This window comes from Eumetopias jubatus, unplaced genomic scaffold, assembly GCF_037043125.1.
Source record: "Eumetopias jubatus isolate StellerSeaLion01/CBP00866 unplaced genomic scaffold, mEumJub1_p1.0 scaffold_7, whole genome shotgun sequence".
Lineage (NCBI taxonomy): Eukaryota > Metazoa > Chordata > Mammalia > Carnivora > Otariidae > Eumetopias > Eumetopias jubatus.
Window position 1 is genome coordinate 135,275,594 of NW_028274813.1, and position 24,765 is coordinate 135,300,358.

The following is a 24,765-nucleotide window of genomic DNA, read 5'->3' on the forward strand; positions in this document are numbered from 1 at the left end:
AATGTTATTCTTATGCTTAGTATAAATAATTACTATGTGGCAATAATGAAATTATTTTCAGGATATTCTATAAGTAGCTGAGAAGTTTTAAGGTATTGTATATTTAGTATAAAAGTAAAGAGTAGGAACAACTGTGAAGGTAGGATTATTCTAGGTACATTAAGGAAATAAAGTGTACACACTGATGTTTACTCCCTGGGGTGTGGTGTGGGGACAGGGAGACCAGCTGAAGAGTCAGATTTTACTAGTATTCCAGAAAGAATGCCTTGTAACCCTACATCAGTAATACTAGATTAATTTCAAGATAACCTAGCAATAACTATTTTTGAAGGTGTCCATGTTAAATGTATTAATGATAAAATTATAGAAATGTTATTAAAAGGGAAATGTAATAATGCCATATTTTTAAAAAGCCTTCAGAAAAATGCAAGTAGCACATTATGAGAAATAAAAACAGCTAAGGAACTGATTGAATTATATAAATTTTATACCAAGGATAATTATTCTACTTATTTCTAATGTCCAGAAAATCAATACTTGGAATTTTTAAAATTTTGCTTTAATATGCATTTTATTTTTAACTTTTAGAAAACTTTATTTTTGAAAATGTGTTACTGTTTTAAGTTTTTATTTTAACATATGTGAACATTTACCCTTGAGTTATGTAACCACCACCAGAATCAAACATGAAGGAGTTCCTGTATCCCCTAAGATTCCCCTGTGCCCCACGTATACCAGCCTTCACCCACCCCGTAGGACCTACATAACTTTTTTTTTTATGTTTTATTATTTATTTTCTTCTGCTTACTTTGGGTTTAGTTTTCAGTTCTTTTTCTCATTTCTTAAGGTGAAAGCTTAGGTAAGGATTTTGAAACTTGCTTTTCTACTGTAGGCATTTAAAACTTTAAATTTTACACTAAGCCCTTTCTTAACTGTGTCCCATAAATTTTGATATGTTGTATTGTTTTTATTTAGTCAAAAATGTTTTCTAATTTTCCTTGTAATTTCTTTTATTCATGGGTTATTGAGAAGTGTGTTGTTTAATTTCCAAATATTGGTGATTTCCCAGCCTCCTTCCTGCATACATTGTATGATTTCAATTCCTTTAAATATAAGATGTGTTTTTTGGTCTAATGAATGGTCTGTATGGAGAATGTACCATGTACACCTGGAAAGAATGTGTATTCTGCTATGGTACTCTGTAAATGTCAAATTAGGTCCGTGTGGTTTAAGTCTTTCGCATTCTTGCTTACGTTCTGACCAGATGTTCTATCAGTTATTGGGAGTGATGTGTTAAAATCTCCATCCATCATTGTTGAAATGTCTACTTTTCCTTTTGGTTCTGTCAGGTTTTGCTTTATGTACGTTTGGGTTTTTAGGGTGCATAAAGTTATAAATTGTTATATATTCCAGAAGCATTAATCACTTTACTGTCATGAAATGTTCCTATTTGTCTTTTTTTTTCCTATTTGTCTCTTAATAATATTTCCTGTCTTAATGTCTAACTTTTCTGATACGAATATAGCTAGTCTGTCACTCTTGTTGTTTTTTGCATGGTATGTATTTTTTGCATCCTTTTTACTTTCAGCCTATATGTACAGTTACATCTAAAGTGTGCTTCTTAGGGGCATCTGGGTGGCTCAGTCTAAGCGTCTGCCTTCGGCTCAGGTCATGATCCCGGGGTCCTGGGATCGAGCCCTACATCGGGCTCCCTGCTCCAAGGGAAGCCTGCTTCTCCCTCTCCTCCTCCCCCTGCTTGTGTTCCCTCTCTCACTGTCTCTCTCTCTCTGTCAAAAAATAAATAAAATCTTTAAAAAAATAAATAAAATGTGCTTCTTAAAGATAACATTGTTTTTTAGGGCCATCTGACATTCTTGTTAGATTTGCATTGTTTTGTTTGCTACATTTACTGTAATTGTTGGTATGGATATATTTACATCAACCATTTTGCTATTTGTATTTACACAACTCATATCTTTTATGTTCCTCTGTATCTCCTTTATTGCCTTCTATTATTTTAATATATTTTCATCTTTAACTGGGATGTAATTGACATAAAACATTGTATTAGTTTCAAGTGTACAACATAATTATTTGATATTTGTATATATTGCAAAACGATCACCACAATAAGTCAGTTAACATCCATCACCATAGTTATAAAATTTTTTTTCTTGTGATGAGGACTTTTAAGATTTACCATCTAGGGGTGCTTGGCTTGCTCAGTCAATGGACTGTGCGACTCTTGATCTTGAGGTTGTGAGTTCCAGCCCCATGTTGGATATAGAGGTTATTTAAAAATAAAATCTTTAAAAAAAAAAAGATTTACTCTCTACAAAGTTTCAAATATACAATATAGAATTATTAACTATAGTCACCAATGGTGTACATGAAATCCCCATGACTGATTTTATAACTGGAAATATGTACCTTTTGACCCTCTTTTCCCATTTTGCCTAACCTACCCCTACCCCCAGCCCTACCACTCTTCTCTGTATCTATGAACTTTTCTTTTTTTTAAGATTCCACATATAAGTGAGATCATATGGTATTTGTCTTTCTCTGACTTACTTCACTTAGCATAATGCCCTCAAGGTCCATCCATGTTGTCACAAATGGCAAGATTTTTTTTTTATGGCTGACTAATATTCCATTGCACATTTTCTTTATCCATTCATCCATCAATGGATACTTAGGTTGTTTCCATATCTTGGCTATTGATGTGGTGAACATGGGGATGCAGATATCTTTTTGAGTAAGTGTTTTTGTTTTCTTCAGATAAATGCCCAGACGTGGAATTGCTAGATCATATGGTAATTCTATTTTTATTTAATTTATTTCTTGAGGAACCTCCATACTGTTTTCCATAGTAGCAGCATCAGTTTATATTCCCAGCAAAAGTGCCTGAGGATTCCATTTTCTTCTCACCAACACTTGCTGTTTCTTGTCTTTTTTGATAATAAGCAATCTAACAGGTATCAGGTGACATAACATTGTGGTTTTGACTTGCATTTCCCTGATGATTAGTGAAGTTGAGGATCTTTTCATGTGTCTGTTGTCTGTCTGCATGTCTTCTTTGGAAAAATGTTTATTCCAGTCTGTCCATTTTAAAATCAGATTGTTTGGGATTTTTTACTCTTGAGTTGTAGGAGTTATTATTATTTTTTAAAGATTTTATTTATTTATTCGACTGAGAGAGAGAGAGACAGCGAGAGAGGGAACACAAGCAGGGGGAGTGGGAGAGGGAGAAGCAGGCTTCCCACGGAGCGGGGAGCCCGATGCGGGGCTCGATCCCAGGACCCTGGGATCATGACCGGAGCCGAAGGCAGCCGATTAACGACTGAGCCACCCAGGCGCCCCGTAGGAGTTATTATTATTATTTTTTATATTTCCCCCTTACCAGATATATGACTTGCAAATATTTTTCCCACTCATATGTTGCCTTTTCATCCTGTTGACGGTTTCCTTTGCTGTGTAGAAGTTTTTTAGTTTGATATAGTCCCACTTGTTTATATTTGCTCTGGTTGTCTTTGCTTTTGGTGTAAGATTCAAAAAATCATCACCAAGACTGATGTCAAGGAGCTTACCGCCTATTTTCTTACAGGAGTTTTATGGTTTCAGGTCTTACGTTCAAGTCTTAATCCATCTTGAGTTTATTTTTGTGTATGGTGTAAGATAATGGCCAGTTTCATTCTTTTAAATGTGGCTGTCCAGTTTTCCCAACACCATTTGTTGAAGAGACTATTCTTTCCTCATTGTATATTCTTGGCTCCTTTGTTGTAAATTAATTGACCATCTATGCATGAGTTTATTTCTGGGCTCTCTAATCTGTTCCATGGATTTATATGTCTGTTTTGTGCCAATACCGTGTTTTTTGATTACTATTGCTTTGTAATATAGCTTGAAACCAGGGGATGTGATACCTCCAGCTTTGTTCTTTTTCAAGATTATTTAGGCTTTTTGGGGTGTTTTGTGGTTCCATACAAACTTCAGGATTTTATGTTCTATTTCTGTGAAAGATGCCATTGATATTTTGATAAGGATTCCACTGAATCTGTAGATTGCTCTGGGTAGTATGGACATTTAAAAAAATTTTTTTTTAATTTTATTTTATTATGTTAATCACCATACATTATATCATTAGTTTTTGATGTAGTATTCCATGATTCATTGTTTGTGTATAACACCCAGTGCTCCATTCAATATGTGCCCTCTTTAATACCCATCACCAAGCTAACCCATCCCCCACACCCCTCCCCTCTAGAACCCTCAGTTTCTTTCTCAGACTCCATAGTCTCTCATGGTTCATCTCCCCCTCTGATTCCCCCCCTTCATTTTTCCCTTCTTGCTATCTTCTTTTTTTTTTAACATATAATGTATTATTTGTTTCAGAGGTACAGGTCTATGATTGAACAGTCTTACACAATTCACAGTGCTCACCATAGCCCATACCCTCCCCAATGTCTGTCACCCAGCCACCCCATCCCTCCCACCCCACCCCCACTCCAGCAACCCTCAGTTTGTTTCCTGAGATTAAGAATTCCTCATATCAGTGAGATCATATGATACACGTCTTTCTCTGACTGACTTATTTTGCTTAGCATAATACCCTCTAGTTCCATCCACATTGTTGCAAATGGCAAGATTTCAGGGTTTTTTATGGCTGCATAATACTCCATTGTGTATATATACACCACATCTTCTTTATCCATTCATCTGTCGATGGACATCTTGGCTCTTTCCATAGTTTGGCTATTGTGGACATTGCTGCTATAAACATCGAGGTGCATGTACCCCTTCGGATCCCTACATTTGTATCTTTGTGGTAAATACCCAGTAGTGCAATTGCTGGATCGTATGGTAGCTCTATTTTCAACTGTTTGAGGAACCTCCATACTGTTTTCCAGAGTGGTTGCACCAGCTTGCATTCCCACCAACAGTGTAGGAGGGTTCCCCTTTCTCCACATTCCCACCAACATCTGTTGTTTCCTGACTTGTTAATTTTAGCCGTTCTGACTGCTGTGAGGTGGTATCTCATTGAGGTTTTGATTTGGATTTCCCTGATGCCGAGCGATGTGGAGCACTTTTTCATGTGTCTGTTGGCCATTTAGATGTCTTCTTTAGAAAAATGTCTGTTCATGTCTTCTGCCCATTTCTTGATTGGATTATTTGTTCTTTGGGTGTTGAGTTTGATCAGTTCTTTATAGATTTTGGATACCAGCCCTTTATCTGATATGTCATTTGCAAATATCTTCTCCCATTCTGTCGTTTGTCTTTTGGTTTTGTTGACTGTTTCTTTTGCTGTGTAAAAGATAGGGATTGCATTAAATGTGTAGATTGCTCTAGGTAGCATTGACATCTTCACAATATTTTTCTGCCAATCCATGAATATGGAACGTTTTTCCATTTCTTTGTGTCTTCCTCAATTTCTTTCATGAGTATTTTATAGTGTTCTGAGTACAGATTCTTTGCCTCTTTGGTTAGATTTATTCCTAGGTATCTTATGGTTTTGGGTGCAATTGTAAATGGGATCAACTCCTTAATTTCTCTTTGTTCTGTCTTGTTGGTATATAGGAATGCCACTGATTTCTGGGCATTGATTTTATATCCTACCACTTTACTGAATTCCTGTATGAGTTCTAGCAGTTTTGGGGTGGAGTCTTTTAGGTTTTCCACATAAAGTATCATATCATCTGCAAACAGTGAGAGTTTGACTTCTTCTTTGCCGATTCGGATGCCTTTGATTTCTTTTTGTTGTCTGATTGCTGTGGCTAGGACTTCTAATACTATGTTGAATAGCGGTGGTGATAGTAGACATCCCTGCCGTGTTCCTGACCTTAGGGGGAAAGCTCTCAGTTTTTCCCCATTGAGAATGATATTCACTGTGGGTTTTTCATAGGTGGCTTTTATGATATTGAGGTATATACCCTCTATCCCTATACTCTGAAGAGTTTTGATCAGGAAAGGATGCTGTACTTTGTCAAATGCTTTTTCTGCATCTATTGAGAGGATGCTTTTTCTGCATCCCATGGTTCTTATTCTTTCTTTTATTAATGTATTGTATCACATTGATTGATTTGCGGATGTTGAACCAACCTTGCAGCCCAGGAATAAATCCCACTTGGTCGTGGTGAATAATCCTCTAATATACTGTTGGATCCTATTGGCTAGTATTTTGGTGAGAATTTTTGCATCCATGTTCATCAGGGATATTGGTCTGTAATTCTCCTTTTTGATGGGGTCTTTGTCTGGTTTTGGGATCAAGGTAATGCTGGCCTCATAAAATGAGATTGGAAGTTTTCCTTCCCTTTCTATTTTTTGGAACAGTTTCAGAAGAATAGGTATTAATTCTTCTTTAAATGTTTGGTAGAATTCCCCTGGGAAGCCATCTGGCCCTGTGCTTTTGTCTGTTGGGAGGTTTTTGATGACTGCTTCACTTTCCTTAGCGGTTATAGGTCTGTTCAGGTTTTCTATTTCTTCCTGGTTCAGTTTTGGTAGTTGATACATCTCTAGGAATGCATCCATTTCTTCCAGATTATGTAATTTCCTGGCATATAGTTGCTCGGAAGATGTTCTTATTAATTGTTTGTATTTCTTTGGTGTTGGTTGTGATCTCCTCTTTCATTCATGATTTTATTTATTTGGGTCCTTTCTCTTTTCTTTTTTTTTTTTCTTTTCTTTAAAGATTTTATTTATTTATTTGACAGAGAGAGTCACAGCGAGAGAGGGAACAGAAGCAGGGGGAGTGGGAGAGGGAGAAGCAGGCTTCTCGTAGAGCAGAGAGCCCGATGTGGGGCTCGATCCCAGGACCCCGGGACCATGACCCAAGCTGAAGGCAGACGCTTAAAGGACTGAGCCACCCAGGCGCCCCCTCCTTTCTCTTTTCTTTTTGATAAGTCTGGCCAGGGGTTTCTCAATCTCATTCATTCTTTCAAAGAACCAGCTCCTAGTTTCGTTGATCTCTTCTACTATCATTTTGGTTTTTATTTCATTGATTTCTGCTCTGATCATTATTTCTCTTCTCCTGCTGGTCTTAGGCTTTATTTGCTGTTCTTTCTCTAGCTCCTTTAGGTGTAGGGTTAGGTTGTGTATTTGAGACCTTTCTTGTTTCTTGAGAAAGGCTTGTACTGCTCTAAACTTTCCTCTTAGGACTGCTTTGCTGTATCCCAAAGATTTTGAACAATTGTGTTTTCATTTTCATTTGTTTCCATGAATTTTTTAAATTCCTCTTTCATTTCCTGTTTGACCCATTCATTCTTTAGTAGGATGCTCTTTAAGCCTCCATGAGTTCTTTCCAACTTCCCTCTTGTGATTGAGTTCTAGTTTCAAAGCATTGTGGTCCGAAAATATGCAGGGAATGATCCCAATCTTTTGGTACTGGTTGAGACCTGATTCGTGACCTAGGATGTGATCTATTCTCGAGAATGTTCCATGGGCACTAGAGAAGAATGTGTATTCTGTTGCTTTGGGATGGAATGTTCTGAATATATCTGTGAAGTCCATTTGGTCCAATGTATCATTTAAAGTCTTTATTTCCTTGCTGATCTTTTGCTTAGATGATCTGTCCATTTCAGTCAGGGGGGTGTTAAAGTCCCCTACTATTACTATATTGTTGTCAATGTGTTTCTTTGATTTTGTTATTAAGTGGCTTATATAATTGGCTGCTGCCATGTTAGGGGCATAGATATTTACAATTGTTAGATCTTCTTGTTGGAGAGACCCTTTAAGTAGGATATAGTGTCCTTCCTCATCTCTTATTATTGTCTTCGGTTTAAAATCTAATTTGTCTGATATAAGGATTGCCACCCCAGCTTTCTTTTGGTGTCCATTAGCATGGTAAATGGTTTTCCACCCCCTCACTTTCAATCTGGAGGTGTCTTTGGGTCTAAAATGAGTCTCTTGCAGACAGCATATTGATGGGTCTTGTTTTTTAATCCAATCTGATAGCCTGTGTCTTTTGATTGGGACATTTAGCCCATTTACATTCAAGGTAACTATTGAAAGATATGAATTTAGTGCCATTGTATTGCCTGTAAGGTGACTGTTATTGTATATTGTCTGTGTTCCTTTCTGGTCTATGTTACTTTTAGGCTCTCTCTTTGCTTAGAGGACCCCTTTCAATATTTCTTGTAGGGCTGGTTTTGTGTTTGCAAATTCCTTTAGTTTTTGTTTGTCCTGGAAGCTTTTTATCTCTCCTTCTATTTTCGATGACAGCCTAGCTGGATACGATATTCTTGGCTGCATATTTTTCTCATTTAGTGCTCTGAAGATATCATGCCAGTCCTTTCTGGCCTGCCAGGTCTCTGTGGATAGGTCTGTTGCCAGTCGAATGTTTCTACCATTGTAGGTTACAGACCTCTTGTCCCGAGCTGCTTTTGGGATTTTCTCTTTGTAAGTTTTACTGTTAGGTGTCAGGGTGTTGACCTATTTTTATTGATTTTGAGGAGGGTTCTCCGCTCTGAAGGAGCCGAGAACTCGGGGCCGCACTCCTCAGTGAGCCCCCAGAGAAAAGCAGTCAATCACTTCTGTCTCCCCAGTCTCTGGCTGCAGTCCGTGCTCACCCAGCCTGTGACCGAGCATTTCTATCTCTGGCACCTGACCCTGTTTGGAGTCTCCAAACCCGGCAGATTCCTATGGTGCACTGCTGCATGGCTTCTCCCAAAGAAGAAAGGGGAGTCTCCCCGGGTCTGCCGCTTGTTGGGTCCCTGCTGGAAGAGCAGTGGCCCAACTGTACCATGGTCATGGTTTATGGCAACCCCAAGCTCCGAGCACATTCCTGGGCTCCGTCTTTGCAGCGGTCTCCCTGCTCTGATACCTGGGAGCTCTGCCGCACTTGGGCACCCACAGTCTTTCTGTGACCCCGAGGGTCCTGAGACCACACTGTCCCAGGGAGGGTTCCACCCCCCGCTTAGCCACTGGAGCAACGTCCCTCAGTGGAGCAAACTTCTAAAAAAAAAGTTCCGATTTTGTACTCCGCTGCTTTATCACTTGCCGGTAGTCGGCTGACAGAGGCTCCCTCCCCCCACGATCTAGCTTCCCAAATACCGCCTCAGATTCACTTCTCCGCATGTCCTTCCTTCCAGAAAGTGGTTGCTTCCTATTCAGAGAGTTGCTGCTATTCTTTTCTTCTATCTCCTGTTGAGTTTGTAGGTGTTCAGAAAGGTTTGATACCTATCTAGCTGAATTCCTGGGACCATATGAAATTTAGGTCTCCTACTCCTCTGACATCTTGCTCCTCCCCTCTCTAGTATGTTCATTTTAACAATATTCTTTAAATTCATGAGCATAGTATATCTTTCCATTTATTTGTGTCTCCCTCAGTTTCTTTCATCAGTGTCTTACAGTTTTCAGTGTACAGGCCTTTGACCTCCTTGATTAAATTTATTTCTAGGTTTTTGCTTTTTTATGCAATTGGAAATGAAATTGTTTTTTAAATTTCTCTTTCTGATAGTTCATTATTCTTCTGGATTGTCAAATTTGTTGTCATGTTATTGTTCATAGTAGTCTTGTATGATCTTTTGTAGTTTTGTGGTATCAGTTGTAAGTCTCTTTTGTTTCTGATCTATTTATTTGAGTCCTCCTATTTTTTCTTGGTGAATCTAGCCAAAGGTTTGTCAATTTTCTTTACCTTTTCAAAGAACCAGCTCTTAGTTTCATTGATCTTTTCTATTTTTAATCTCTATATCATTTATTTATGCTCTGATCTTTAATATTTCCTTCTTTCTATGAACTTTGGGCTTCATTTGTTCTTTTTCTAGTTCCTTAAGATATAAAATTAAGTTTGTGTATTTGAGTTTTTTCTTGTTTCTTGATGTAGGCATTATTTGCTATGAACTTCCCTCTTAGAACTGCTTTTGCTGTGTATCATAAGGTTTGGTATATTGTATTTTCATTTTCAGTTTTTCATTTTTTAAAACTTGATTTCTTTTTTGACTCATTGGCTGTTCAGTAGCATGTTTAATTTCCACATATTTGTGAATTTTCCAGTTTTCATCTTGTAATTGATTTTTAGTGGGGGTTTTTTTTTTTGAGTCACTGTCATCATACTTTCCTTCTTTGAACTTGTTCTTTTTAGTTCATTCGTTCATTCCTTCCCTCCCTCCCTCCTTCCTTCCTTCCTTCCGTCCCTAGGCCCAATGTGGACCTTGAACTCATGACCCTTAGATCAAGAGTTGCATGCTCTACCCAACTGAGCCAGCCAGGCGCCACTCTTTTTAGTTCTTTCAGTGTGTTTATTATGGCTGATTTGAGGTAATTGTCTGCTAAATTCAACATCTGGATCCACTTAGAATCATTTTCTATTTACTCCTTTTTTTCCTGAGTATGGATTACACTTTCTTGTTTTATTGAATGTTTTGTAATTTTTTTAAATGGACATTTTAAATAATATAATAGCAGTAACTCCGAATTCTGATTTTTTCCCCTACCTGAGGATTATTGCTATTTCTTTTTACTTATTTGATATTCATAGTAATTTGCCTGGACTAAAAATTTGAAATCCTTTTCCTCCACAGTATATGACCATTGATGTCTCTGTGGGTTTTTTTTTTTTTCTCCTTATTTTTGTTTAAATTTTTAAGCCTAGCTTATTAGGAATTATTCCTGTTTCTGTATAGCTTGGCAGTTGAACACCTTGAGGTATGACTTCTGTCCTCTGTCAGTAGATCTGTGTGTGGGTTTAAGAAGCCCATTTAACATTTAGGCAGTTTTCAGATGTACCCTATTTTTTTTCTCTTAGGCTCTGTCTTTTCTCCTCTATCCATGTGTGCAAGCTCTCTGTAGATCTAGAATTTGTAAATTGCTTGAGCCCTCTCTGGTCTCCCCTGTGTTTGCTCATGACTTCCTCTCAGTCTGATATATGTAGAGAGTCTATCAAATATCTTCCTGCTTCATAGCCCATACCTCCTGGTTAAATTTCTGGCCTGTCTGCCCAATTCATTCCTTGCCTCAACCAAGAACATCCCTTAGCCTCATAAAATCATTAGCCTCTCATTTCACTTGCAACCAAGATTTTACTAATTATTAAGTACCGGGTGTGGGTTTTTCACCTTTTGTTCTAAATCATGTCAGCCCCCTCCAGCAGTGAAGCTGCTGGTTGTTTGCACTCTGCCCTGCCATATTAGAAATGTTGTACTAACCAAGTGGGGTAGAAGGATGCGAGCCACCCCAAGTGAGCTTGTCACATATTTCTGCTCTTCTGATTGGAAGTGTCGTAGTTTTTCATGAATATATGCTTTTCCATTTGTTGAAAACTTTTGGTCAGTTTCCAGAGTACTGAAATGTTTGCTTTTGACAATTTTCTGTAATTTTATAGTTACTTTCTGGGCAGAGGATTTGGCAGCCTCCTCACTCCATCACTGGAAGGTCCAGCTTTTCTTTTTGTTTCTTTTTTGGCTATGGTTTGCCTGGCATATGTTTTTATCACTTTATATTTAATGTATCCATGTATTTATATTTTAAATGGATTCTTTTTATACTAGGATCTTCTATTTAAATCCAGTCTGGTAATCTCTTTTAATTGGTGTCCTCAGGCTATTTGCTTTTAATGTTATTGTTGACCTTATTAGATTTAGGCTTACTGTTTTATTATTAGTTTTCTGCTTGTCGCCTCTAATTTTGTCTCTTTATTCCCTCTTTCCTGCCTTGCTATTATTCAAATATATTTTAGTATTTTCTTTGAATTAATTTATTGGCTTTTGGGGCTTATCTCTTTTTATTTTATTTATTTTTTGAAGATTTTATTTATTTATTTGAGAGGGAAAGAGCACACAAGTTGCGGGAAGAGCAGGGGTGAGCTGAGTTTGGAGCCCGACTTAGGGCTTGACCCCAGATCATGACCTGAGCTGAAATCAAGAGTTGGACACTCAACCGACTGAGCCATCCAGGTGCCCTAGGCTTACCTCTTTTTAAGATGTGTTTTATTTTAGTTTTCCCATTAGAAATTACATTATACATATCTTTCAAAATCTACTTGGAAATTCCTTTTGCTTTCCTCCACCAACCTTTGTGTTATACTTATCAGAAGTAGTACATCTATATACATTGAAAATCTTACCAGATAATGCTATGATTTTTGCCTTTAGCAGTCATGCATATCTTGAAACACTTAAAAGGAGAAAAGTAAATAGTCTGTTATATTTACTCAGTTATAATAACTCTTATATTTGAAGACATAATGGCTTAACTGAGAAAATTTGGTGAAAGATATAAATTTATAGATTTAAAAAGCTCAGCTAAGAGGGCCTGGCTGGCTCCATCAGTAGAGCATGTGACTCTTGATCCTGGGGTTGTGGGCCCCACATTGGGTATAGGGTTTACTTAAAAAGCTCAGCTGACCCCAACTAGGATAAATTCAAAAAAGTCATTTACAGGTACATCATAATCAACCTGCTAACAACTAAAGTTAAAGAACAAATCTTGAAAGCACCTAAAGAAACAATGATTCAAATGGCTGTAGAGTTTTCCTTGGACACCATGGAGGCTGAAGACAATAGAACAGCATCTTTAAATTACTGAGAGGAAAACATGGTCACCCCAGAATTCTGTATCTAATGAAATTAATCTTTAGGAATCACAATGATAGGAGGACACTCCCAAGTGTAGGAAAACTAAGAGAATTTGTTGTCAGCATACCTGCTCTATGAGAAATGCTAAAAGTTTTTTAGTCTGACTGAACTGATAGAAGAAGGAATCTTGGATTTTCAGGAGTGAAGGAAGAGTTACTTAATGAGCATCCGGTTGTCCTGGCCTTGGTGCCATCTTTAGACTTGACCACTTTTGCTAGATTTACGTTTGGCTGAGAGTTTTCAAGTTTTTAACTTGAGCCCACACTTTGGATTCTCTTTCTTTATTTCTGCCTGATATATTGCTACCCCAGGCTTATTTCCTATTTTTTTTTTAAAGATTTTATTTATTTGAGAAAGAGAGAATGAGAGATAGCACGAGAGGGAAGAGGGTCAGAGGGAGAAGCAGACTCCCTGCTGAGCAGGGAGCCCGATGTGGGACTCTATCCCGGGACTCCAGGATCATGACCTGAGCCAAAGGCAGTCGCTTAACCAACTGAGCCACCCAGGCACCCTGATTTCCTATTTTTTTGTATTTAAGTTAGAATCTTAGATAAATTTTGACTCAATTGCTTTCTAAAAATGTGCTTCCACTACCCCCACCAAAAAAAAAAAAAAAGGAAGGAAGAGAGAGGGAAACAAACTATAAAAGATTCTTAGAGAACAAACAGAGGGGTGCTGAAGGGGAGTTGGTGGGGCATGGGCTAGATGGGGGATGGGTATTAAAGAGAGCACTTGATGTAATGAGCACTGAGTGTTGTATGTGGGTGATGAATCATTGAATTCTGCTCCTGAAGCCAACATTGCATATGTTATCTAACTAGAACTTGAATAAAAATTTGAAAAAAAAATGTATTTTTGTGTTGGCTGAGCTTAAGCAAGTATATTTTTTAATAAATTATTGAAGTTAAGATGTCATATGTAGTCCTAGATTTGAAGCCTGGTGTAAAATGGTCATGAAAATTATGTTTAATTGAGTCTACCTGAGAAGCTATTTAATTTTTATTTCTCTGTTTCCCACATACTTTCACAGTTTGACAAAATCATTAATTTTCCAATCACATTATAGACAGTATTCAACTCAATACTTTAATTGGAATAATAGTTAGCTTAAGTTTTTTTATAACAATTGAAAAGGCCAAAATAGTAAGCTACTGAGAATAATGTCCTTTTGTTGTACTCATTCATTTAATATGTGCAGTCCTGCATGTTTCAGATTTAATAAAATGCTTTTATTCATCTCACATAGGAAGTAAGAAATGTCAGCTTTTCGTTCTCCTTCCCATTCCTCAGTACTTTGACCTTTGGTACTGACATTATGTGTTTCCCCTTTTTGGTCAAAAGTGTTATTAATTTTAGTATCTGAAATATGTGTGCATGTCTGCCAAAGCAGAGTGGAAATATTGATCTGTTACCACTGTAAAAAGTAAATCATCACGTTATGGAAAATTTAGAATTATAATCACATATTATTTCCCCATCTCACAATACAATAAGGCAATGCTGAATTGAAATGGTGGGCAGTTGGGGCGCCTGGCTGGCTCAGTTGGTTAAGTGCCCGACTTTTAGTTTCGGCTCAGGTCATGATCTCAGGGTCTTGGGATCGAGCCCTGTGTAGGGCTTCTGCTCAGCGCAGAGTCTCCTTGTCCTTCTGCCTTCCCCTCTATCTCTCCTCCCACTCGTGACTGCTCACATGCTTGCTTGCACTTTCTTTAAATAAATAAATAAATAAATAAATAAATAAATCTTTATTAAAAAAATAAGTAGTGGGCAATTGCAAGCTTTAGTAATTTTTGCAACCACATCAAAACACTTCTTTACACATTTAATTATTTTGTAACTAATGATTAAAATAATTTCTTTTGCTTGCTCCCATGTGATTTTTAATGGATTTTTCAAATTTCTTTCAATATGTGGTTTAATAGATACTGCAATTCAGAATTATTGATATAATTTTAATTTTTTCATAAAATTAAGTTTTTAGCATTGGCATCACCATACTTAGAGTATAATAATCTAGAAGCACTAACATTATCTTTGACCATTTTTTATTTTACTATTTTCTGTTTCTAGTCAAGTACCCCTGATGCTTTTCTTAAAATATCTCTGGAATTCTTTAAATTTGTCACACTGCCTCTGTTCTAGTCAAATGTCTACTTGTTTTCTCAGCCTAGAATCTCCTTCCATTCCACTGCTGCTTTATATATCCATCATTCTAGTTTTTTCAAAAGAGTGCTGTTATTCTGTATGAATCTTCAGGAGATGTCATATTCTCACTGCTGTGAGTCCAAGTCTCTCTACCCAGAATTCATTATCACTCACATCTGCATGAAGGCCTTCATAAGGTACTTATTTCCTACCCTTCTCCCATGGGCATCTTTGATACTGGTTGGGCTCCAAATAGCCCGTTGTGCATGCTGCATTTATATTTTCACTTACATGCCTTTCCTGATCTTTCAGCCCCACCCCCAGCCCCTGCTGGCAGGGCTGTATCCATTTTCCTTTTCAGTTTTTCAAGTGCTGGTCTTCTCCAGTACATTTTGCAAAAGTTTCTCCCACCCCTCATCTACCTCTTCTTTCTCTGACCTTCCTATCACACATCATCTTTTTTTTGTTTTTTAGGATTTTATTTATTTTACAGAGAGATCAAGAGATCACATGTGAGTTGGGGGAGGGGCAGAGGGAGAGGAAGAGAATCTCAAGCAGAGCAGACTCTGCACTGAGCCCAGAGCCCAAGGTGGGGCTTGATCTCATGACCCTGATATCATGAGCTGAGCCACCCAGGTGCCCCACACATTGTCTCTTATATGTACTGGGATTCTCAAAGGTGGAGACCTTATCTTATTCTCTCTGCACCTGGCCCCGTGGTGTGTAGCTGATTCGTCGCACTTCTGTCCCATTTCATTTCTGTAGTAACTTTATAAAGCGAGGTGAGGAAGGTTTCTTGTTGCTCTTTATCCAGTGCTAGGACATGATGATTCTTCCCTCAACTGCCTCACCCCACACATCCCAAATTAGAGGCATTTTTTGTGTGTGAATTAGATAGGTAGATTGGCAAGCATACCTAAATGAAACACTGTGCTAATGGAACCAAGAATGAAATTGACTCCTGTGTGCATCAGTTAGGTTCAAATAGAACAAAACTCCAATTAAGCATCACAGACTGTTCCCTGAATCCTTCCTGCCCATATTCAAATGCATATGTTGCTCAGTATTGGGGAAATTGGGCAATAAAGTATGAATTTCCCAGCACAAATCCCTTATAATATTATAAAAATAACTAGAAATTAATACATTTTGCACTTGTATTACTTTCATTAAAAATAGTTACTAAAAATGCTCTGGGTAACAGTCTCTAACAAAGATTGACAAACTTTTTCTGTAAATGGCAAGGTAGTATTTTTAAGCTTTGCAGGCCACATATGGTCTCTGCTACATATTCTTTTTTGTTTTTGTTTTTGCTGTTTTTTTGCCACCTTTTAGAAATGTAAAAACCAGTCTTAGCTTGCAGACAGTATAGAAGCGGGCCACAGGCCAGATTCTCCTGTGAGCCCTAGTTTGCCAACCCGTGGTCTGTAGCAGTAAGAAAAGGTAGTCTGTGTAATTGGGCATCCAATAGGGCAGAAGATGGTCTGTCCGGTAGAGAAGACATTGCTAATACTAACCCAACCCCTGAACAAACTGGGATGTGCCCAGGGGGTGCAGTAAAGTGGCCAGAACGTGGGAAACCTTACCCTGAGGGGAATGGCTCATGGAACAGGGTCAGGATTAGAGAAGGCCAAGAGACAGCCTCCGTGGACTTCAACTTAGAAGTTCCATAATGTGGAAGAAGTAGATTTGCCCTACACAGTGCTTCCTGTGGAACCTTGAGTAGATGGTACTATCTTCACAGAGTAAACGTCCATTCCCTAGAGATTGCTTAGCAGAGCTTACTCGGCTCAGAGAGGCTTCATGGCAGTGATTTTTCCTGAAAAGAATGGAGTACCTTGTAAAGAACTTCCCAACCTTTAGACTTAGTGATTTGGTGTAATACAGGGACATAATTATAGTCACCATGGAACAGATTACAACTACAGGTAGCATTAATAAGGGAATATTAAAGTATAAATGGAAGGACTTCATTTGGATGAAATTAAATCTTCATAAGATGTGTATACTTTGAGTGGGTTTTTAAAAAAAGAACAATATGGCTCAACAGTATCCAAAAAATATTGCCTACCAACAATTTTATCTTACTATATTCTTCGCCATTGTGAAATTTTCCAAAAGACATCTTAACTCTCAGTCCAGATATTTTTCTGTCTAGTTCATATAAACAAGGTACACTTGGTGGGATACTATAATTTATTTTTAAAGCTCCCACTCTTTACTTAGATAGAAGGTAAAATCGCAAAATTATCAAAGACCAGGTACCTGGAAGTGACTATAATTGTTCTTTTCCCACACTAGCAACAACTTTTGATTCATCAAGCATCAGAAACCGGGGTATCAGACTTCTGGCTCATATTCACTACTTTGTGTCTCCTTTTTCTAGGCGAGCACTCTTCTCCATTAAAAAAAAAAAATTCCAGCAGGCTAATTAAAGACAGCTACCTCTGTTGGATTATTTGCATATTTCGGCATTCATGTCTGTGGAAATTGCTACAGCTACTGATTTTATTTGTTTTGAACTGTTAACAGTATTGATTCATTTTATTTAATTTAATCAGGATGCGATTTATCTTAATTTTGATTTTGGTTGTAGAGGTTGGCGATTTGAAGGAGCTGCAGACACTAGACATTTCTACCAATCGTTTGCTAACTTTACCCGAGAGGCTTCACCTGTGCCTTTCTCTGCAGTACCTCACCGTGGACCGCAATCGTCTACGGTGCGTGCCGCGCCATCTCTGCCACCTGCCCAGCCTCAATGAGCTCTCCATGGCTGGAAACCGTCTCGCATTTTTGCCACTTGGTAAGTGATCGTATTCATCTGGCAAAGCAAAAAAGCCAAAGACTAAGACGGAAAGCCTTTGTGTCCTTGACTAGGAAGGATAGGGTAGTTGCCTTCTTTCTGTTTATCCTAAATTGCCTCTCTAAATCCATTTTTATAGTGAACAAAGCATCAGTCCCAGTTAACAAAGTTTATTTCAGTCTGGAATTTCATATTTTAAAACAGAAATCTGTGCATAAATGTTGTTTAGGGACAAAATATAGGCAATATGAGATGATTTGCTCTAAAAAAGGAATGAAAACGTGTGTATATATTATATATATATGACCGTAAAATTGATGGGGGGTATTGAGCAATATGAAAGGACAGCTGCTGGTACAAAGATACCTGTCTAGATGTTGAATTCTACAGAGAAAAATTTGTATTGGGTATCCTAATGATTAATATTGTCAGATAACCAGACTACACAATTTTAAAAACTTTACAATTGGCCGAACTGCCTGCTGAGCTAGAAATGTCACACTGGCTAACAAATAACATATTATTCACTGTAGGTTTCTGTGGCAGGCCCATTTTAATAAAAGAATACATTTATTTTCACTGAGAATTGAATTATTTTGTTAACTTGTAAGAAACAAAGGTGCCATTTTAAAAAAATTAAAATATGAGGCCCCACAGAACCCTAAGCTGTCATAGTAAGCCTCCTATGATTTTACTCATAAAAGCATTTTTTATTAATGAATAATTTATTCCTGATGGCAGTGAAGTGAATAATTTACTAGTCCCTGAGAAGAAATATTTTCTACCATAATACAGTACACATATTATTTTCAACTAAAAATAACTGGGAAATGTGAAAATCAATTTGAATAATACCAAATAATTATCCAATTTAAAAAGATTACTTTTCTATAAATATAATTAAATTCTATACTTATAAAATTAACAAAATGAAATAAAACCATTTCAGAAACAAGTTACATTTCTCAGAAACCAGAGCTTTCTTTTAAGTGAGAAAAATGTCACATATAAATAGATTAAAAAAATAAAAGTACCTGCTGGTTTAACCACAGGTTATAAAACAATTACAGCAGTCAAGCACTAACCTACAAATTGAGAGATCCAGGTTCTAGCCTGGTTCCCCCACCTCACAGTGCATGACCTGGAGTAAATCACTAAAACCTCTCTGAGCTTCATTTACCTTATCCATAAACCAGAAATAATAACATTTATCCTGTTGACTTTAGAGTTATTTTGAAGTCCAATAAGATAGCGTGTATGTAGGAACTCTGAAGCACTGTACAAATGCAGACGACTCAACTGAGGAGATAAAACTTGTGGATTATCATATCCTGCTTTTTTAAAAGTTCCATCCTCCTCCTCATATTCATACCCTCTGTAGTAACCACCAAACTTGTGTTTCCCACTTCCTAAGAGCTGTTGCCTGTACCAGTGCTGACTCCCTGCCAAGGGATGGCGAGGATGGCGCAGTCAGTGCTGATTGGTGAATCAGGGAAGGGAGGGCGGAGGGAAGTAAAGGATGTGACAATTTGATCTGCGTGGTGTAGAACTCAATGGTCTAACGTCAGCATTCAAGGTAAAGCTGGACGTCCCATTATAGGCAACCATGCTTTGACTCTCAGGTGTTCCCAGAAACAGATTCGCTTGTTAAGTCTGGAGTTGCCCATACTATTGTTCATAGAATTATTTTTATTACTGTTGTTGTTACTACTGACCACATCTATAAGGAGTGTCTCCATGAGTAATACTACTGCAACTCTTTGTAAGAACAATCATTTATTGAATTAGATATTCTGTTAGGCACGGTACAGAGGCTCTCTAATTTAATCATTACAGAGCCTGTTATTACAAAACCTATTGACAACCTGTTTACAGATGAGGAAATTGAGATTCAGAGAATCACAGCTAGTGAGAGACAGAACTGAGTTTCAGAATCACAGCTAGTGAGAGACAGAACTGAGTTTCAGACTCTGTCTGATTCTAAACTCCACATTTTTTCCACCTTGACATGCTATCTCCACATCCCAGGCATGATCCCTCTGCGAAGGGACCTCATTTGGAATAGGGCTGAACTTGGGGCGCCTGGGTGGCTCATTTGGATAAGCACCCAACTCTTGATTTCAGCTCAGGTCATGATCTCAGGTTTGTGAGATCGAGCCCCACGTCAGGCTCTCTGCTGGGCATGGAGCCTGCTTAAGATTCTCTCTCTGCCCCTCCACCTACCCCTCTCTCCCTCCTCTAAAAACAAAATAAGAAAGAAAAGAAAAAAGGAATAGGGCTGAACCATACTGAGCATCTTTCTAATTGTATAGCCACCTCCAGTGTCAAATTTGGGCAGCCATTTTGTATTCAAATACTCGTATGGACACTCTAGTTGGCCCAATTCAGTCTCTGTCTCTACTCACTTAGGAGGGTCTGTCTGCCAGGGGGTATAGCTTTGTCTCACCTACCCACTCTGGACATCAGCCAGGTGCTCCCAGTTACTTATTTCTAATCTATCATCAGCAGGTTCTACAACAAGAAAAATCTTATAAAAGCTTAGGCCAGAGACCTGTTACCTAGTTCTTTCTTGGTGTTAGCCATTCTTCTTACTTTGCCTGGCCCCTTCAACCTCCGTGGAGTTCCTGATTCCTTACTTTTGTGCTGTTCACAACTTGTTTTTCTTGTCTTCTTGTTTCTTCTTTCAGATATGCTTTGTCTCAAGTCTAAACCATTCATCAGCAACTGACTACATGCTGCCTGTGGCTCTGATCCACAGCCCTGTTCTCATGTCCAGAGGTACACTTACCAGAATGCCATCTAGCTCGAGAGCCCGGGTTCTGCCTAGAATCCCGTATACAATCGGACTTTTTAAACTACATGAATCTTGTTTACCAGTCTTTAGCCTGTGGGTCCTGCCTCAGGTCCAGCCAGGCTCCATGCCCTTCATCTTACCTGTTCTCCCTACCTCACTGTAGTTCATCCAGCCATGACTCCTTATTACCATGGTCATTTGCCACTCTTCTAACCTGTCGTTTTAGCAGTGACACAGCCAAGCATGTGCTGTGGTGGCAGTGGCAGTGGTGTTGGGAGAAGAGAGAAGCCATTCCAATAGGAACTTGATGGCTGTTGGTTTGTAGTGCCGAGGAGTAACCTTGTGTATCATGCTGCATGCCTACAGCAGTAGATGGCAGGCGTGGCAGTGGCTGGTGCAAGGTGATACAAATGATCATTAGGTAGAAGGTAGAGTCCACGACACATTGCCTTGCTGCTCTTCTGCTTTGGCACCTCAGTCAGTTATTTGCTGGGGCATCTTCTGTGTGCCCTGTGGTAAGTGCTGGTGTGGGCGAGGATGTGGGCGTCTCTTCTTCAGCACTGGGGTTCAGTGGTGAGTAGAGCCTTGCAGATTGGTCTCTGTCTCTAGGGGTCTTGTCAACCCCAAAACCTTGCCTCTGTGTTTGGAGAGATTTTCCTTTGTGAACTGGTCGATATGGTGTCAAAGAGCATAAGAGGCAGGAGGATCTGCTCTGGGTTCTGAGGAGGGTCCCTCGCAACATCAAGGTGACCACAGCTCTCCAGCCTGGGGCCACAGAGAGCCCAGGAGATAGAAGCAGTTTCACATTCCTCTGGGTGCCATCCCAGCTCACAAGGCTCCTGGCCCTGGCAGGACACAGACCTGTGGGTAAGGGTTGATTTTACCAGAGAAAGACATATAAGCAAGAGGAGGAGGAGAAAAATTGTCCACTTAGAAAGAAACAGGCTGCCTGAAGCAGTGCTCAGGCCTGGTCTCAGACTGATTCTTTGAGAACAGCAGGAGCCCAAGGTTAGGAAGCAAATATGAGCACTAGTGGCCTTTCTCCCCTGTTACACTGCGTGAACCTTTGTAAAGAAGTGGGTGAGACCGCCAGAGAGGGCTTCGGGAGATTGGAGACAGGATAATCTGTGAAGATGATGAAAATGAATCTGACAGAAATATCAGCAATCTTCTCCATGTTGTTTTTCGGTTTTGTGGGAGTTTTTGTTTTCCTTTTTGTTTTTTAATACCACGAGGGTGGCTTTGGAAAGGGGGTTCAACTAGATCTTTCGGAGAAAAATAATTAAATCCATAGCTGTCTTTCCACAGAGTTTGTGCACTTGAAACATTTCTTTGAACTCCTTTCTGATAAACAAAAGCTGTCTAATGCTATGAACTATGGCGGACAGAGTCAAATGAAGCATGCGGCTGCAGGCACTGCCTTTCCTCAGACAACTGAACTGTTCTTGGAAACCTAGCAAATAAGGATGTCTCTTTACAGTAGTTAGGAGATACTGTGTGTATACATGCATGCACACACACAACTGAAGTTTTCAAATAGAAGTCTCTTATGTTTAAATGTGATTCTGTGAGCATAGTACAGGAACTTGAAGGCTTATGAAATGGGTGCTATAATATCTCTGCCTGGGATTGAACGTAGGAATCCTATTTTGGGGAGTTACTTACTGAATTTGGTTGCTCACCAAAGAAGGTTGGCTTAGAAGAAAAGCAAGTTTTTATCTCTGGCTTCATGGGGGGGGGGGGGAAGAATGTCATATTTCAGCATCTTCAGAAAGCAACTACAGAAGGTATATATAGGGTGACTTAAATAATGTGTAAGACTAGCTAAGCCATAACACTCTTCGAGGACATTCTTTTAAAGATGAAGAGATGCATCAAGAAAGAAGAATGCTCCTATTCTAACGATATCATGATAATTGAGTGACAGATCAGTCTACAAACAAGCTTTTTCCACAGTGGTGACTATCGGTGAGGAGGAGAGGGAAACTAATCACTTGAGCCTCATGCTATGATATTTACTAGAGGTTTTGAAATGAGAGTATTTGTTGTTGATTCAATATAGTTCTGCATACTAAATAGTTCTCAGAGTTGTGACTCACCTCTGGGCTTCTGAAAGGTAGGAAAATACAAAGGAAAGGGTTTTTTTCCTCTAAGTCTTTTTTACCAGGTGTTCCTGGTCTCTCTTGTATAATTAAATAAGCCTGATTATTCAGTAATGTTCACAACTTATTTAATGATGAATAATAGATATAAGTACTGTGAGGTTGCCCAGGCACAAATTGGCTATGGAAGAGCATCCTTTAGTTAGCCCCCAGGAAGTGCTGTGTCATCTAAACTCAATGTCAGTAACTCCTGTAGTTTAAGAAAATGAGAAGACAAAAGTTACCCCCACGTGAGAAGGTAGAATTTTTTTAAAGATTTTTATTTGAGAGAGAGAGAACATGGGTGACAGGGAGGGGCAGAGGGAGAGAGAGAAGATTCCCCACTGAGCAGTGAGTCCAATGTGGGGCCTGATCGCAGGACCCTGAGATATGACCTGAGCTGAAGGCAGACGCTTAACTGACGGAGCCACTCAGGCGCCCCACCAGGTGGAATTTTTGCCTGTTAGAAAAACAGTGAACGAATTCTTAACGAAGAACATTTGGCAAATGACACTGAGATATATAGAATATTCTAGTACATAAACTACCATGTACTGAAGCCAAAACTTAGTGGAGAATAGCTTCCTACTAACAGGAAACTGTTTCGGTTTCTAAACCAGTCCTAGAGCCGGTCCTTGGAGATTCTGGTAGTGCAGTGTGTATTTTCTCTGGAAGAGTTATTCTGTGTGACTGTTCCATTGTTGCTATGGGTCATATACCGTGACTTTGATAGGGAGGTAAAACTGGCCTTTTATCCCATAACAGGCAGTCACTTCAGTTTTCTGTAGTAGTTGTAGTTGCTTTTTCCTTTATAGGGTTTAGATACCTTGTCTAGAAAAAACAAAATGGTTTATAACAAGTAGGGTGCAGTTTGAGAAAGTAGCTTCTAGGCATTTTCAAAACTTACGCTGAAGTCCCTTCTTTCATTGCAAATGGCGTATTAGACACAAATATGTTAACTATACTTGGTTTTTCTATTGCTTCTTGTTCTATTTTGCTCTGTATCAGCTTAGAAAGTCAGGAAGAGAATTGCTCTTTCCTATTTTTTAAGAAAATATTTCAGTCCAAGCAAAGCCAGTATGGAAACTAGATGGAAACCAGGTAATAATTCTGTAATCTCAGACTTCGAGATGCAAACTGTACTTTGCTGAACCATGAATGTATTTGATCTGCAGTTTGAAGAACTACTGCCTTGAGGTCTTTGTTTAATGGGAACTATTTGCAAAGTTGTGTAGCCTTAAATAAGTCTCCGTGCTTAAAACGTTTGTTCTAGTACAGATCAGAAATCCCAGTGGTTGGAACTAGTCCTGTGTTTGAGTAGAAGTCATGATGACTGCTTTCCAAGGAGAGACCCGAACATTCCACTAAAATCATGTTCTGTTCCGTGTTCTGTGGGGATTGTTGGGTACGTCTCTAATCAAAGGCATAATGAACAGGGAGGAAAAAAGGGTTTGAAAACAAGGCTCAAAAATTGTAATGGGAAATAGTGAGAGTTATTCTGTTAATTAAAGCCCATGCAGACCTTGTTTCAGGAATAAAGTTATGACTCTTGTATTTCTTTAAGAAAATGGATATTCAGTGCTCTTTTTTGGACTCTGTCTTCTTGCAAGTATTTGTAACAAAAATTGTTTATTTGTCTTTGTGCTGCTTACTCATCTGACCCTTTTCCACTGTCTTAATGATACCTCTGCTTTGTTTTTCTTTCATCACATTGGGTCTTTGCTGTTGCCTTAAGGTTTTCTTAGGAAGTTAGTATGGTTATTTAATATGGCTTCTGTAGCATGGGCCAACATTGACTGTACTGTGCTAATGTGTGAAGAGAAAAGTCACCTAGAGTATATTTTTTCTCTAAAGTTTTGGAATAGGATTTGGGGATGAGGAAGTGATTAATACGAAAAAGCCGTTTTCTTAAATACCAGTTTAAAACAAGAGAGAACTGCTGCTCATTCTTTAAAGGGTACAAATGTGATATTGTTCTAATGTCCATACCACCCAAAGCAGCCTACAGATTCAGTACAATTCCTATCAAAATACCAATGGCATTTTTCATAGAACTAGAAAAAATTACCCTAAAATTTGTATGGAACCACAAAAGACCCCAAATAGCCAAAGCAATCCTGAGAAAAGAACAAAGCTGGAAGTATCATGCTACCTGATTTTAAACCATGTTACAAAGCTGTAGTAATCAAAACAGTATGGTGCGGGCACAAAAACAGATGCATAAATCAATAGAATAGAATAGAAAGCCCAGAAATAAGCCCACACTTACTGGTCAGTTAATTTTCGACAAAGTGGACAAGAATAGACAGTGAGGAA

At 38.6% G+C, this 24,765-nt stretch overlaps 1 protein-coding gene across 3 annotated transcripts in view; it reads left to right on the forward strand.

Annotated features, from left to right (window-relative positions):
* The window catches only part of LRRC28 (leucine rich repeat containing 28), a 157,364-nt gene that overhangs the window by 81,120 nt on the left and 51,479 nt on the right, over positions 1 to 24,765 (forward strand). For 2 of the 3 annotated variants that reach the window (XM_028122819.2, XM_028122820.2), the window contains exon 6: positions 17,308 to 17,514. The exons of the other annotated variant lie outside the window; for it this stretch is intronic. In XM_028122819.2, coding sequence (XP_027978620.1) covers positions 17,308 to 17,514 — 207 coding nt within the window. The remainder of the gene's footprint in view (positions 1 to 17,307; positions 17,515 to 24,765) is intronic. 3 annotated transcript variants of the gene reach the window in all.